The 15,608-nt window shown below is 47.0% G+C and overlaps 1 protein-coding gene across 1 annotated transcript in view; it reads right to left on the bottom strand.

The window, feature by feature from the left end:
• The window catches only part of MIB2 (MIB E3 ubiquitin protein ligase 2), a 73,277-nt gene that overhangs the window by 14,076 nt on the left and 43,593 nt on the right, over positions 1–15,608 (bottom strand). Inside the window, exons 4-7 of the mRNA XM_081871460.1 lie at positions 6,290–6,396; positions 3,632–3,826; positions 2,896–3,038; positions 1,560–1,667 (exon numbers count right to left, since the gene is read on the bottom strand). Of these exons, the coding sequence (XP_081727586.1) occupies positions 1,560–1,667; positions 2,896–3,038; positions 3,632–3,826; positions 6,290–6,396 (553 nt within the window). The remainder of the gene's footprint in view (positions 1–1,559; positions 1,668–2,895; positions 3,039–3,631; positions 3,827–6,289; positions 6,397–15,608) is intronic.

The raw sequence follows: 15,608 nt of genomic DNA, 5'->3' as shown, positions 1-15,608 counted from the left end.
TGGGTAAGATTTTGGCAAACATTCGTAGGGCCTTTTAACCCAGTCGCAGGCCCTCCAGACGTTTTCAACCCCAAGCCCTGCCACTCACAGCAATCTACAGTGGGGTTTTTGTGGACGCCATTTTGATTCAAGATGGCGGACTCACTGAACCTTTCAAAGCTACCTCAGTTTCAATCACCGTTTTCAAAACTGCACAGATCTGGTGGTTTCTTATAATTCCCAAGGAACGCCAGGTGAGAGGCTCCTAGTATCTACCATTTCTTAACATTGTTTATAGATCCCTGTATGTGGGTTTCCCCCACCCCCTGCATTTCAGACAAACATATGCCCTTTAAATTAAAGGAAGTGAAGTTAGTTGATTCCTGCGTGAGGGGACCCCCTGTTTTCTCTTTACGCTGTGTGCTTTAAACAGACATGTGTTTCGGTTCTCTTAAAGACCAGGGATTGGGAACAAGATTTGGCCCTCCAGATGCTGTTGGATTCCCAGCATCAGCCAGCTCCAGCCAGCATGACTAATGGTCAGAGCTAATGATGGGTCGTGGGAGCTGGAGTTTACAGCAACAGATAGGGGGGTCGTGGCCCCCCTCCATCCAAGTTCTTGAGCAATATACTCAATAGAAACTAAAGCAAAATAGAGACTGCCCTTGTTCAGACAGGAAGGGACTGCTCTCCCATTGCTTAAAAAAACAACAGGTAGCCAGCTTTTTCCTTCAATCATGTGTTTCTTGTTCCTTTAATTGAGCAACTGATTAAACTTCACTTTGATTAACAAAGGGCTTCTGGTGGGGAGGGTGAGACAGCCACAACTGCCACTGACATTGGCAAGGGAGGAGGGTAATGCCATCGAGCACCCTCTCACTAGGAATCTGCCATCAAGACTCAAGCTGTGTGGCAGGAGCTGCCCTGGCCAGGACATTGTCACTTACGACATTCCTGGATCTTGTTTGCGGGAGGTGGGAGAGAGTGCTTTGGATCTACCCCTTATCAAGAGCAAGGCACTCAGAACTGCCACTGACAAAAGGAGTTGCTTGTCGGGACTTGTGCTGGAGCCAAGGACAGCCAGAGAGAAAGCAGATCGCCTTTCTCCCTACTCCTTCGACACAACAGCAAGCAAATGCTGAACGTCAGAATTCAGCGACTGCCAACATCTTATCGGTGTATCTCTACACAGCTTCACATGTGTCACTTGGGGAGGGAGAAGGATTTGCCGACAATTATCCACGAATGTGACAATGACCAGTTCTTGATAACTCACTGAGATATACCCTTGCTGGGACAAAACAAAGATCTGCAGGGGCAATAACATTTGGGGAAGCATCATGGAACAACTAATAAAGCAAAAGGACATGTGGACGGTCCAGTACAAATCCACCATTGATGTACTACTATTGCATCAGTGACATGTTGCAGCACACACACCCCAATAATAAATGAGCCAAAAAATGTTATTCTCCTGCTAATAGGCTCCCCTTCCATTCCCTCTCCTTTCCCCCCCATCCGTCTATGAACTACGGCACACTTTTTTAGATCCATCGCCAGGATTTGTCAGCTGCACTCACCTTGGTCAGGGCACCTGGATGGAACGTCCAACGGGTATCGCTATTGAACTGGACTCTGACGTCTCCTCTGTCTGTGATTCTGTGGACAGTTCCTGTTTGGCCAATGAACTTTGGAAGAAAAGGAACGGAGAAGTATTGGGGAGGAGCGGGGAGATGGAGAGGAGAGAGAAAATTAAAGGTTGCCATTTGAAAGCAAGAAATGCGAGCTTTCACCATCGGATGCCTCCCCTGCAGCAAGCCACTAGCCCCTCCTCGCTCACACATACATTTTCAAACTGCTGAAATATTCATTGCTAAAGTCCATGGCCAGAATAATATTCATGGATCAAAGCGACAGAAGTTTAAAACAGAAGTTCACACAGTTACTATTATTTCTTAAGATTTATCTTTTGCTGGCGAATGGTGATCAAAGTCTCCAAGCGACTTACCTGCATTTAACTTGTGTGCATTCACCTTTAAACACTCGACAAAACAACAACAACCACCACCACCACCAACCACCACCACCACCACCACCACCAAGGGGGTGAAAGGGGGGCACGTTTCTGGGGAAAAAGACTTTGGCAATCCTGCCTGCCATTGAACCCAATGTATTTTGACTATACACGACTTGGATTTTGAATGTAACCCCCTTGTACATTGAGTCTCGCTTGCATATTATTCCATTAAAAAGTAACATGAAACATTAATATTCTCATACAAGCACATATAATTTTCTCTTACACCCGCATGCACAACGGGATCAGTAAGCTTTGGTAGCACACTAACAGGAGAACAAATCGGATCACTCCTTCAGTTGTATGCAATGTTAATCCTACTCAGATCAGGCCCACTGAAATTAACTTGGGTCCAATGCTTTCAATGGGTCTACCCCATGTGCAACTTCTTCTTCTTCTTCTTCTTCTTCTTCTTCTTCTTCTTCTTCTTCTTCTTCTTCGCATTTACAGTCTATAGATAGGTTAGGCTGAGAGAGATTGACTAGACCAAGTCCACCCAGCGGGTTTCATGGTTGAGTGGGGATATGAACCCTTGTCTCCTCCTAGATCCAATCCAGGACTCTAACCACTATACTGCACTGACTTAGCTGAATGCAACCTCCTGCAGCAGTAGAAAATATATTATTTTAAAAATTGATAGCACAAATGAGAACTGCAACAAAATGTTGCAGCATGGAGACTTCCCTTTCTAGGATTCTGTTCCATTCTTCGCCAACCAACAGTCAATCACAATTCTGTGGCCACTGAGCATGCTCAATCCTCCTGGAGTTGTTTTTGGACCTCCTCCTAGGTTTAAAGCCCCCCCCCAATTCTTTTTTTTTTTTAATGCGGTCCCCTACCTCAGCCATTTTCGGGTTCCATCCCCCATGCCCTTCCTGCATCTCTCGTAAGATGTCGATATCCAAGAGGCATTTCACTTTGTCCCCATGCTGGAATGGGTGTCTTTCAGTGCTCTCTTTCTTCTGCAACTCGGCCGGCTTACCTGGAGAAAAGGAGAGAAAGAGCAGCTGCCGACAGCGGAATGCACAATTTTGCATCTTGAGTGTGTTCAGACAACAAACTAAATCCGGGGGTAGATGGGCAATCTCTAAAAGCAAAACCAGAGGCAAAAAAATGCTGCATGTAGGAGCTGCTGCTGTTCCAATTCCACTCCCTCCTCTCTGACCCACTCGGAAATCACTCAGCAATCCATGTTTATTTGAGAGGGTGTTATTTTAATTTTTTAGGGAGGGCCTCCTCTTTTCAGTACTTTTTCCTGCAAACCCTGGATTCCCCAAAACCTGCACGTGGTGCCATTTGGGCTACAAAATGAATGGCACTCACAGCTCGAGCACGGGAAGTAGAAGGAAAAACAGCCTGATTTTCTCTTCAGCTCCTAAATCAGTGCGTGGGTTTTGTTTTTGCTTTTTAAGAAAGCTTGTTTCCCCAACACATCCCTAAGTTGATGCAAAAAACCCCAAAAAGTGTGCTATTAGAGACCAGCATTGAGCACGACCGCAGTGCAAATTACACTGCACGTACTCGATGGGTAAATCTCTTCCCGCCCCCTTCCCTGAGAGGGTTTCACACACGTACCTAATCTGGGGAGATGTTCCTTGTAGTAAAAGCCCCCCGTCACTTCTGCAACGCACTTCAGGTCCACTTTCCCCTTGTGCCCGACTCGGTACACGTTTGTGGTGCCGTCGGCCCACGTCACGCTGGCGACGCTCCGCCCGGTTTCCACATCCCAGCCGCGGATGTCGACCACACGCCCGGCTTTGCCTTCGCCACCTGTCCGCAGGGATAAGAACAGGGCACAGTTGAAACGTGCCAATTCAGCCATTCTCCCCCATCCATAGCACACACGCACAGGTTTTCATCTCAAGCTCTTTGCCAGGACGGCTTATGTGAAGCCATCTGCAGATCATGACCTTCCGTGGCTCTAACAGCAACAAAGCCCCAAAGATTAGAAAGAAGTTCCCTGGGAAATGGCAGGGAGGAAGAATCCCTCGCCGGAGAAGAGGAGCTTAAGAGGTCAAGAGTGGAGCCTGTCTGACCCAGTAGCTGCACGTCTCCAGTCCTGTCAGGTCGCCTGCCTTCAGAGGTGCGGGGAGTGGAGTAATAAGGCCACATACACAAAGGGAACCTGTTCGAATCCAGCCTCCTTGTGTGGCAGAGGATTCTCAAAATTCCAACTGCACAGCAAAACAAACACGGGCTGCATTCACAAAATATGTTTGAACTGCTCCATTTCTTTAATAGTCATGGCTTATGCTCCCTCCAAAGAATCCCGGGAGCTATAGTGTAAGGGTGTGGAGAGCTGTTACACGACTCGCAGAACTACAATTCCCAGAGTTAGAATAATAAAATCACAGAATTGTATGAGTTGGAAGGAAACACCAAGGATCATCTCATCCAATCCCTGAAATTCAGGAATCCTGCCCACAGCCATCCCTGAGAAGAGGGATTAATTGCCAAACCACTTGTGAGAAGTGCGGGTCTGTAAGGGAAATAGGGGTCGCCTAACAGCTCAGAGCACGCTTAACCAACTACAACTCCCAAGATTCTTTGGGAGAAGCCGGGACGGTTAAAGTGGTATCGCAGTGATTTGAATGTGTGGTGCGGAAGTGGCCTAAGTCGTGCAAATATTAACGCATTTGGGTGTTAAACCAACCAAGCCATACTCAAGAGTAGACCTACTGAGATCAATGGGCATGACTGACTCAAGTCCATTTATTTTTATGAATATGATCTTGTTGGATACGACACCCTGTCTGTTTTTATACCGTTTACCAGGTCCTGATCCAAGCGAAACTGTTTGCTGGGAGTGGGGATTGATTCACAAGCACTCTGGCCTTGCTGGTGAGATTCCCATAATGGGCAAGAATAGGATATTGGACTGGATAGACCTTCAGCCTGATCCACTGGGACTTTCCTGCTGTTCTTCTAAAGCCCACTGAGCAGCCTTCACTTAGATTGTCCCACTGCAAGCAGTTGCAAGAAGGTTTCAGAGACAAAGTGTGGTCTTTTTCCTGACATGCTACTCACTTCTTAAAGGGTTGCCCCCCTTAAGCAGAGGAAATAATTCAACCCTGTAACTTGGGTCCTTAGATTTAATCAATCACACATACCGGGTTTACGAAATTTAGGGCAGTAGTCTCCAATACTAGTCCTACGCAGAGTAGAAAATGTATCCTGACATAATTTTCTTCATTTATTTTCAGGTTATGTCTAAAGCTATGTGCACCATTTGTTTGGTTTGTTATTTAATTTAATAATTCAAATCCTCTTTACCCAGGCCTATGGCTACTAAATAATCTATGGCCTGTGAAAATGTGGGGGGAATGGACTGTTATTACGATGATGATTTTATTATTAGGCAGTCTGTTATTATGTTTTTTTTAATTATGTTTTTATTATTGATGTTCTGTAATGTTGTACACTGCCCTGGGAACTTCTGATAAAGGGAGTTATTTAAACTGAATAAATAATAACAGGGTGCAAACAAGTACAACAATTCTAAAAGCATCCAACACACAAACAAAGACCTTGCAGGCCAAACTGTACCTGCCGCACGCATGGTTGTGTTGACACCCCCCATCATACTGATATTGTCAACTTCCAGTTTCTCTCCCCTTCAGCGCCTGTATTAACTGTGCTATTATTATTTGCATCTAAATTATGCCCTTTGGGTTGAAGGCAACAGGGTGTGTTCCGCTTCTCGCATGCCTAGAAAGCACAAGACCAAACAGTTTTCTGCTTGTCTCGTGCTTTCTAGACATGGGTAAGTGCAGTCTTGCCTTTGCCCTTGCTGCTTTCACCTGGAAGGCAGTAATCCATGGAAAACGCAAATGTAGTTTGCTCTAACTGAGTGCTAAACCGTGGGTTTTCCCAGGGGAAAGAGGTGGGGCAAACGGGAAGTGTGCGAGAGCCCAAAGTTTCAAGGGTTTGTTATTTTTGTTTTATTTTGCAGGGCTCCACAGAACTAGTGCAACTTTCGCTCATTCAGAGCGGACCCATTCAAATCGATGGACATGACATACTGAGGCCCATTGATTTTCAGCAGGTCTATGCTGAGTAAAACTTGGCTGAGCGCAAGCCACCATGCAGATCAAGGGAAATATATTTGCCCAAGGCCCTCTCTACAGATCCACAAGGGACAGAGCCTCTCGTTTCTTGTCTTGAATATAGAATTTCTCTGCCCACATCACAAGGAGCCAAACCCACTCCCCTAAAAGGCAAAAAGCACCTCACCGTCCTGGTTACCCCATTCCCAGTCGGGGCCCCGAACCACTTTCGCGCCCTGGAAAGTCCCCTTTAACGCGATGCGTGGCAAGTTCTGTCGTGGGCTCACAGTGACTCTGCAAGAGGGAAAGAAAAAAACACACCATGTCATTCCCCTGCTGCTCATTCAAACAAAGCCAGTTTGGAGATGAAACAAAGCCAGTTGGGAGGTGAAACAAAGCCAGTTTGGAGGTGAAACAAAGCTAGTTTGGAGGTGAAACACAGACAGTTGGGAGGTGAAATAAAGCCAGTTTGGAGGTGCAACACAGACACAGTTGGGAGGTGAAATAAAGCCAGTTTGGAGGTGCAACACAGACAGTTGGGAGCGCCGCCGATGCAGACAAGTGCCTGTACACCCATACACAGTACAGGTAGTCCTTTTCCACATTGGGAACCATATTTCCCTCAATTAAAGGCCCCTGTTATTTAGTAGTCAGCCTACCCAAGTATATATTTCCCATTATAAGCTCCTTGGTTATCTTCCCTTACCCATGGCTTGGGCTTAGTGTTGCATGCTAACCAAAAGGCTAAAGTTTGTCTCGCTCCAGCCAAATCACATGCTGTATCCGAGGATTATTCCTAGCTTACTGTTCATGCTTTTCACGTAGGGGGAAGAGAAACCAAGAACCTGGTTTGGGACACAACGCTAAGCCAAACCATAGTTTAGCTCTGGGTAGCACGGCAGTAGTAGGGCCAGAGGAGGAGCACAGCAACCATGTTAGCCACGCTTTAGCTTAGCATTACATTGGGGAAGGGCTACAGCCCAGTGCAGAGCATCTGCTTTGCATTCAGAAGATCCCAGGTTCAATCTCCTATGGCATCTCCAGGTAGGTCTGGGAAAAAGACCCATCTGCGATCCTGAAGAGCTGCTGCCAATCAGGGTAGACAATACTGAGCTAGATGGACCAGTGGTCTGACTCAGTAGAAGGCAGTTTCCCTTTTTTTCGTATGTTCCAGGTCTTTGCCTTTTTTCTTGTTTTACTGACATTTATGTCTGCTGTCCTGGAAATATAATTTGTTGAAAGGGTGGGTGGGTGTAGGGTGGAATTATTTATTAAATTGTGTGTGTGTGTGTGTGTGTGTGTGTGTGTGTGTGTGTGTGTGTATTTATATCTACATCTATAGGGCTCAGAGTGCAGTGGTTAGAGCAGTGGTGACTGGTGCCCATTGGGACCAGTAGGGCAGAATGGAGGGAGCCCAAATAGCAGGCGGAGTCAGAGCGAATGACTGGCACAGCAGAATATATATGTATAGCCTCCTTCCCTGTGAAGAGAACATAGCCTTTCCACAGGGCAGTTTATTGTGAAATCTGGGCTGCTCATATAACACCGGTCCTGAAAGACCTACACTGGCTCCCAGTACGTTTCCGAGCACAATTCAAAGTGTTGGTGCTGACCTTTAAAGCCCTAAATGGCCTTGGCCCAGTATACCTGAAGGAGCGTCTCCACCCCCATAATTCAGCCCGGACACTGAGGTCCCGCTCCAAGGGCCTTCTGAAAGTTTCCTCCCTGCGAGAAGTGAGGTTACACGGAACCAGGCAGAGGGCCTTCTCGGTAGTGGCGCCCACCCTGTGGAACGCTGTCCCATCAGATGTCAAGGAAATAAACAATCATCTGACTTTTAGAAGACTTCTGAAGGCAGCCCTGTTCAGGGAAGTTTTTAATGTCTGATGTTTCATCGTGTTTTTAATATTCTGCTGGGAGCTGCCCCGAGTGGCTGGGAAGGCCCGGCCAGATGGACAGGGTATAAATTATTCTTATTCTTATTGCGCTAACTTATCACATTGTCCACACAACACCATTCTCATCAAAATGCCATCCCATTTCTCACAGCCCCCCTAAATCTGGATTTATATTTTTAATAACAACAACAGTAGTAGATTTTCTTTCTGCAGCCAACAATAAACTGCCCTGCTCACGTGCCCTTCCAAGGAAGCTTACAGGTAAATATAAAAATCACAGTAAGACAACTGTTGAAACACACACAGAGACACAAAATACAGTAGGGGTCAAATATCTATCTCAATATAAGGTTCCCCCAGCCCTGTTTTAAATCAGAGCAGCCACTCATGCAGAGACATGGCAAGAAGCCTCCTTTCTTGATGATGCTCCCAGCTCCCGGAAGCCTTTAGTTCTCCCAGGTGCTGCTGGACTATGACTCCCATCATCCCTGACCATTGGCCATGCTGCCTGGGGCTGATGGGAGTTGGAGTCCAACAACACCTGGAGGACCACAGGTTGCCCATCCCTGATGTAGAACCACAATTTATAGGAGCTCAGAGTAGACCCACTGAAGCTAATTAACAAGACTAACTTACGTCCATTCATTGTGTATCATCTAGCTGCATGAAACCAAAACCATTTTCATACACAATCATGAGTGACATTTTCTTTTGTTAAGGGGGGATTGAAAACAACACCACAGAACTCCTAGACACGGCGACATGGGCTGGGTGTAAATCACTCAGAACTTGTCTCAATAAATATAAATTTATCTTAAATGAAGAAATGCATTAACAACCTCTTCACCTGTAACGCCTGTAACGCCCTGCCATGTTTTACTTCACAACATAATATGTATATTCACAATGTTTTGTTCAAGTTGCTGGTTGCTGCTTCCGTTTTCTGCACACCACTTAGAGATATTTTTTAATATATTAAGCGGTACAGAAATTAAACAATCAATCAAAACAATCAAGAATGATTATTTAGACCAACATAAAATTTACATGTTGCTTCTCTGCTTACAACAACTCTCGGCGAAATGTATATTAAAAAAATCAGAGTAACTGAAACATTTGGAACAGCAAACAGAAAGTCAGGTAGTATAAAAAGGAGAATCATTGACACACATTGTTAAAAATCAAGGATACAACAGCAACAACAGTTTCAGGTTTCCTTGCTTAGATGGACCTCAGAAAGCAGTTAATGGAAAACAACCTTTCTCTCCCCAAGACCCTGGAGAGGTGCTGCCGGTCAGAGTATGCAGCACTGGGGGAGATGAGAATGAATAGTTGGACCTCCTTGGAGGCACTCCCCTTACCAGCCTTGTTTGGCCGGGTCTCAGTCATGCCACACTATCAGATTCAGCCAAGAGGCAAAGGTTTCAGGTTGAATCCAATGACAGTCCTATGCAAAGTGTATCCTCTGAAACTAATGGACATGACTCACCTGGGTCTAGTCTGAGCATAACTAAGCTGAATTCATATTCTTAAAATGTGCACTCAAAGCACAACACACTAGGTTTCACTGAGAGTTAACCCACAAAAATTAACGGACCTAAGTCAACCATGACCAATAATTTCAATGGCAGGATAGCACAGGACACAAACCTTTATGTTTCTTCCCGAAACAAAACAATGCTTGCACTACTGAGACTTACAACCCAACGCTTCCTCCTCCCCAGAAAGTCAAGCCAAAAACTACAAGAGGCTCAGGGCAAGCAACAAAGATACGTCTTTGCGTGGTACCCACACAATGGTGAAGATGGGATCTGACATCCGGTTGAAGCAGCTCCCAATGCCCATAACGGGATCGGTATTCCTCGCGTCCCAAAATCAAACCAAGTGCATTTGATTAAGCAGAAACTTCGAGCCAAGCCCTTCAAGAATTCCAGCTGGGGGTTGAGGAAGCAAAAAACTCTCCCGCCGCCATAATGAAACCGCTTCCACATTTGCGTGGTTTCTGTAATGGGGGAGGAAGAGGCATAACACTTCCAAGCCCCTGACTTAGCCTGTTGCTTAATACCCGGCAGCAGACGGCAGAGACTTGGGCGGATAAACCCCTGACGCAGCCTGGGAACCAGCAGCCACCCGGCCCACTGTGCCACTAAAATTAACCTTTGGCTCTCACCTTGGCTCATTAATGGATTGCTTCGGTGGCGTGGCATGCCTAGGGAAAGGTGCTTAGGGGAGAAGACCAGGGGGCAGGCTTATTTGCACACACGATGGCTAATCGGTGTCTTTCCAGCAGCTTTCCGTGATCCAGATTGTAACGTGATAGGAGCCAAGAGCGAGGAGGGAGGGCAATCCTGCTCAGCCAGTCTCCAGTACTAAAATTCTGTACCGGGGTCACATCAATTCAGCAATCAAAAAAAGAAAGAAACGAAAAGGATTCTGCAATTGGAAGCAACTGATACATTTTTCCTCCAAGAAGTTCAGGGACATACACAATCCCCTCCAACTTATTTTAAAATGGCATCATAGTTCTTTAAATGTATAGTGTCATTGTGGTATTGGACTGGTTCAAAACCAGGGGACCGTCCTCTGTAAAGTAGGGCATGCTACTAGACATAATTCTGTGTGCAATTTGGGTTGTTGTTTTTTTAATTCAGCCCTTCCTTGCCCAAAGATATTTTCTCCTCTGACACAGCATCCCCCTAAGCAAGTGGAGAAACAAATTGCACAGAAGAATTCACAGTCAAGAGGAAAAACACCTCAAGCCTACCCATTCCCCTCAATCAAAATTTGTCCTGGAGGGTCCCTGCCTGCCTCAGTCAATGCCGTTTTATTCACAGCAATTTCCTCCTAAATCCTCGACCAGCAAAAGGGCCAGCTGGAAATTTGACAGAGCTGGAATCCCTGGGTCAGCACCAATCTCGAAAATGAAGGCCTTAATTAAAATGGTTATTAAAAGCAATATTGCAGCGATTAAATGCACCCCCCGGGGGGTGAGGTCTGCGGCACTCTTTAATAGCCTTGGTTGTTATCCGGTATTTGGAAGCAAAACAACTCGAATTAGATTAAAATCCAGGAGGCGCTTGGCTCCTGCTGCATCACTTGGCTTCTTCGTGGCTGGGTAGATAGCAGAGACGGTTCAGTTCAAGGTTAATGTTTGGTTCTCGGGGGCTTGGAAGAAAAAGTAGCCCTGTCCTGCTTCTGTGCAAGCTTGTCGGGACAAATAAGGACATCAGAAGAGCCTGGCTGCAGGATCAGGCCAGTGGTCCATCTAGTCCAGCATCCTGTTCTCAAAGTGTGCAACCAAAAGCCTGCAAGCAAGCCTGGAGGAGCACAAAAGAACTCTCCCTTCCTGTGGTTTCCAGCAACTGGTATTCAGAAGCATTTCTGCCTCTGAGAGTGGAGGTACTCAAACACAGCTCTATTGCTCCGTGAAATTGCCCCACGCCTCTTTCAAAACCATCTAAACCGGCGGCCATCACAACATCTTGTGGGAGCGAATTTTACGGTTTTAACTATCACGTTCTGCATTCCTGTAGCTGTCACAGGATACAGACAGCACTTGAAGGACAATGGAAGACCACCTGCAGATACCTCCCCACTAAATTTTTCTCTCCTCTCTACTGAACTTTGATGCCTGGGTGGAGAGTCAAAACAAAATAAAAAAATTCCTTCCAGTAGCACCTTAAAGACCAACTAAGTTAGTTCTTGGTATGAGCTTTCGTGTGCATGCACACTTCTTCAGATACACGAAAGCTCATACCAAGAACTAACTTAGTTGGTCTTTAAGGTGCTACTGGAAGGATTTTTTTTATTTTGTTTTGACTATGGCAGACCAACACGGCTACCTATCTGTAACTGGGTGGAGAGTGTAACTCAGGGAGGGTCCACCCCTGTGCCCCTTCCTCTCCAAGTAAAAACACCTTCCTCCCAGGCCGAAACGCTGCTTGGCAGGCTGAGGAGAGCATGACTGTGTTTGCAGGGATGCCTCCAAACTTTCATCTCCATCACAAATCAGGAGCAAGTGTGAGAGTGCAAGAGAGGAAGAGAGAGAGAGAGAAACCAGAGGGGGGAATGAATGGCTCCACATGCTGCCGGCTCTGGGAGTATGGTCACCAACTGCTGAACACAGCCCATTGCAAGGGGGCATCAAAAAGGGTGCCCACCCCTGATCTAGCAGTCAACACAGGCCATAACTCCCTTCCTCTTGCCTCTGCAACCTGAGTCCCCTTGGCTCCCAAGGTAAGGTAAAGGTAAAGGTACCCCTGCCCGTACGGGCCAGTCTTAACAGACTCTAGGGTTGTGCGCTCATCTCACTCTAGAGGCCGGGAGCCAGCGCTGTCCGCAGACACTTCCGGGTCATGTGGCCAGTGTGACAAGCTGCATCTGGCGAGCCAGCGCAGCACACGGAACGCCGTTTACCTTCCCACTGGTAAGCGGTCCCTATTTATCTACTTGCACCCGGAGGTGCTTTCGAACTGCTAGGTTGGCAGGCGCTGGGACCGAACGACAGGAGCGCACCCCACCGCGGGGATTCGAACCGCCGACCATGCGATCGGCAAGTCCTAGGCGCTGAGGTTTTACCCACAGCACCACCCGCGTCCCTTGGCTCCCAAGGTAGCCAGGTTTTATTACTTGAGCCAGCTGAGAGCTTCCTAATCAACACATTGCCATATGGAGCAAAAAAACCCAATAACCTTGACTTTCTGGAGACGATGCCTCAATGGAAACGTCTGGTATCCATGCCGGGGGGGGGGGGGATAGAATTTGGCAATCCACCCGATGCAGTCCTGTAAGCTGTATTCAGATTTAACAGTCAAAGGAGAGTGAGAGAAAGAAGGAAGGGCAAGAGAGGGACCTTGGAGCCAGGAGGCTCAGCCCAGCCACAAGAGAGAATAAAAGGATCATCTCAAGCAGGCAGACTGAATAAGCCTCCACCCACTGATCTTGGAGCCAAGGCAATGTGAAGGTCCCAATGCAATCTGTGGCAGATCCTTGTTGAATCCACGCTCCTCTCCACACCTCCGTGGCCAATGAGAAACACACAGCAGAAGAGCAACAGAACTGGGTCTCATCAAGACCGCTGTTCTATCACGCACGTATGCAGCAGCCTTGCATTCACCCATGAGCAGCACATTTGAAATGGATTTACCCTGGGCCACCCCGCTTTATCAGTTGTTCAGTAATGCTTCTCCAATACTCCCGCACTAATGCTTCTATACTTTTAACTCTGCCATTCCACGGTCCTTGTCTCACACCCCACCCTACCCAACATAGCTGCACTAAGACACCGTTGAGCACACAGCTCCATTCAGACAAGAAAGAGGAATCATCGGTATTCAAGGGCAAAGTCTAGCCTGGCAAAAACACTCCAGGAGGATGTAAAGAAGGGCCCAGTGAGGAGTGCAACCTTGCAACAGTCCTGAGGACCAGAGAGAAAGGCCTCGAGGGCCGCTTTCAAACTTGATGTTCCTGATCTCCGCTCTAAGCCAAGAAAAAAGAAGGTAAGGAACTACATTAAAAGATTAAAAAGGACGTGGGTGGTGCTGTGGGTTAAACCACAGAGCCTAGGATTTGCTGATCAGAAGGTTGGCAGTTCAAATCCCCGTGACGGGGTGAGCTCCTGTTGCTCGGTCCCTGCTCCTCCAACCTAGCAGTTCGAAAGCACATCAAAGTGCAAGTAGATAAATAGGTACCGCTCCGGCGTGAAGGTAAACGGCGTTTCCGTGCGCTGCTCTGGTTCGCCAGAAGCAGCTTAGTCATGCTGGCCACATGACCTGGAACGCCAGCTCCCTTGGCCAATAAAGCGAGATAAGCGCCGCAACCCCAGAGTCGGCCACGACTGGACCTAATGGTCAGGGGTCTCTTTACCTTTACCTTACATTAAAAGATCAAGATCACACCAACTTCAGAGTCTTTCAGACCCTCTTATTTATTTACTTACTTGTTTGTTTGTTTATTTGCATTATTATTCTTATTATCTTGACTAATATCCCACCCTTCCTGCTGAAGAAGCCCAGAGCGGCAGAACAGATTCTTTGGCATGCTGATTTCTGCTGGCAAAACGGGCTTGACACAAGCAAAAGTCTCCACCTCACCAGCTCAGATGCTGTTTCTCAATGCATTGCTTTTTAAAATAAAGTCCTACCAGGCACATACTCAAGAAGTGTCACAACATGCAACACTGGCTACGTTTCCGCCTGGGAATCAGGTCGACAGGCCCGGCTGGGTTCGCGTTCCTCAATTATCATCACCGAGGCAGCGATGAGGCCGGCCAAATTTCAGAGAAGGAAACAAAACAAAAGGCGAGAGAGTTCTCACTTGGGGAGTTCTCTGCCCAGAGTCCAGCCGTTTCTAACTGATTGATCTGGCCTGGTCTCCAGCCACGATGCCATTGTAAAATTAGGGAAGGAAGTCCCTTGGCTCCTGCAGGCGGGAAAGAACAGCACGTAGCAGGGAAAGTGTCATTAATTCTCTTTCGCAGGGGCGGGGGAGCTCTGGACCTTCAAATGTCGGTGGACTATAACTCCCATCAGCTCCAGTCATTGGAGGGATTACAGGTTACATACCTTGCTCTGTCTGGAAAAGTTCAAGATTCAGGTAGGTAGCCGTGTTGGTCTGTCACAGTAGAAATATATACAGTGGTACCTCTGGATGCAAACGGGACCCGTTCCGGAGCCCCGTTCGCATCCAGAAACAACCACAACCCACATCTGTGTGGGTTGTGATTCACCGCTTCCGCACATGCATGTGATGTCATTTTGACCGTCTGCGCATGCGTGAGCGGCGAAACCCGAAAGAAACGCACTGTTACTTCCGGGTCACCGCAGCGCGCAACCCGAAAATACTTATCCCGAAGCTACTTCAACCCGAGGTATGACTGTATACAAAAATTTAAAAATAGTCTAGTAGCACCTTAGAGACCAACTAAGTTTGTTCTTGGTATGAGCTTTCATGTGCATGCACACTTCTTCAGAAGGGTTCAGGCAGCGTCCAGCGACCTGGAAAGATAGCCCATCTAGGAGAAGGAAAACTCTGCCTTGTGGGACATATTTGGGAGAAGGAAAAGCCTAAGTAAACCCTACACAAATCTGGCGTGGAGTCCCTAAAATGGTTGGATGGCGCCTTGTGGGTTTCCTGCAGTCAAGCTGGTGCCAAACGTATTTTTCTGCTTTTCTTTAGACCACATCTGTGAAGCCAAGAGGGGGGTCTTGTCCTCCGGGCAGCCCAGGACCTCCACACACACTGCCCAGCCTTGTGCCCCAAGGGGTCACTTAGTTGCTGCGAACACAGTGGTTTGACTTCACCCCCGGAGGCGCACTCCATTGTCTCTCAAGACAGACAAATACCAACAAGAATGCATCTTCTTAACTTATTATTGCTTATTATTTACCCACCCTTTACCCTAAGGTAAAGGGCAGGTTATTACATTAAAACACAGTATTAAAAACAGTTTTAAACCACCACCAATCACAAAAGTAATGGGGGTCCCAAAATATACCATCTCGTGTGTCAGAAGCCCAGGTAAAGAGTTGTTCCAAACAGTTTAAAAGTAATCTTTACTTTCCGTATTTTTTTAATGATCCAAGATGTTCTGCAATTTTTTTCCATAAG

The sequence above is a fragment of the Podarcis erhardii genome, assembly GCF_964252035.2.
Source record: "Podarcis erhardii genome assembly, chromosome: 7".
In the NCBI taxonomy this organism is placed as follows: Eukaryota; Metazoa; Chordata; class Lepidosauria; order Squamata; family Lacertidae; genus Podarcis; species Podarcis erhardii.
Note: the sequence above shows the minus strand (reverse complement) of the source record. Positions and strands in the feature narration are given on the sequence as shown.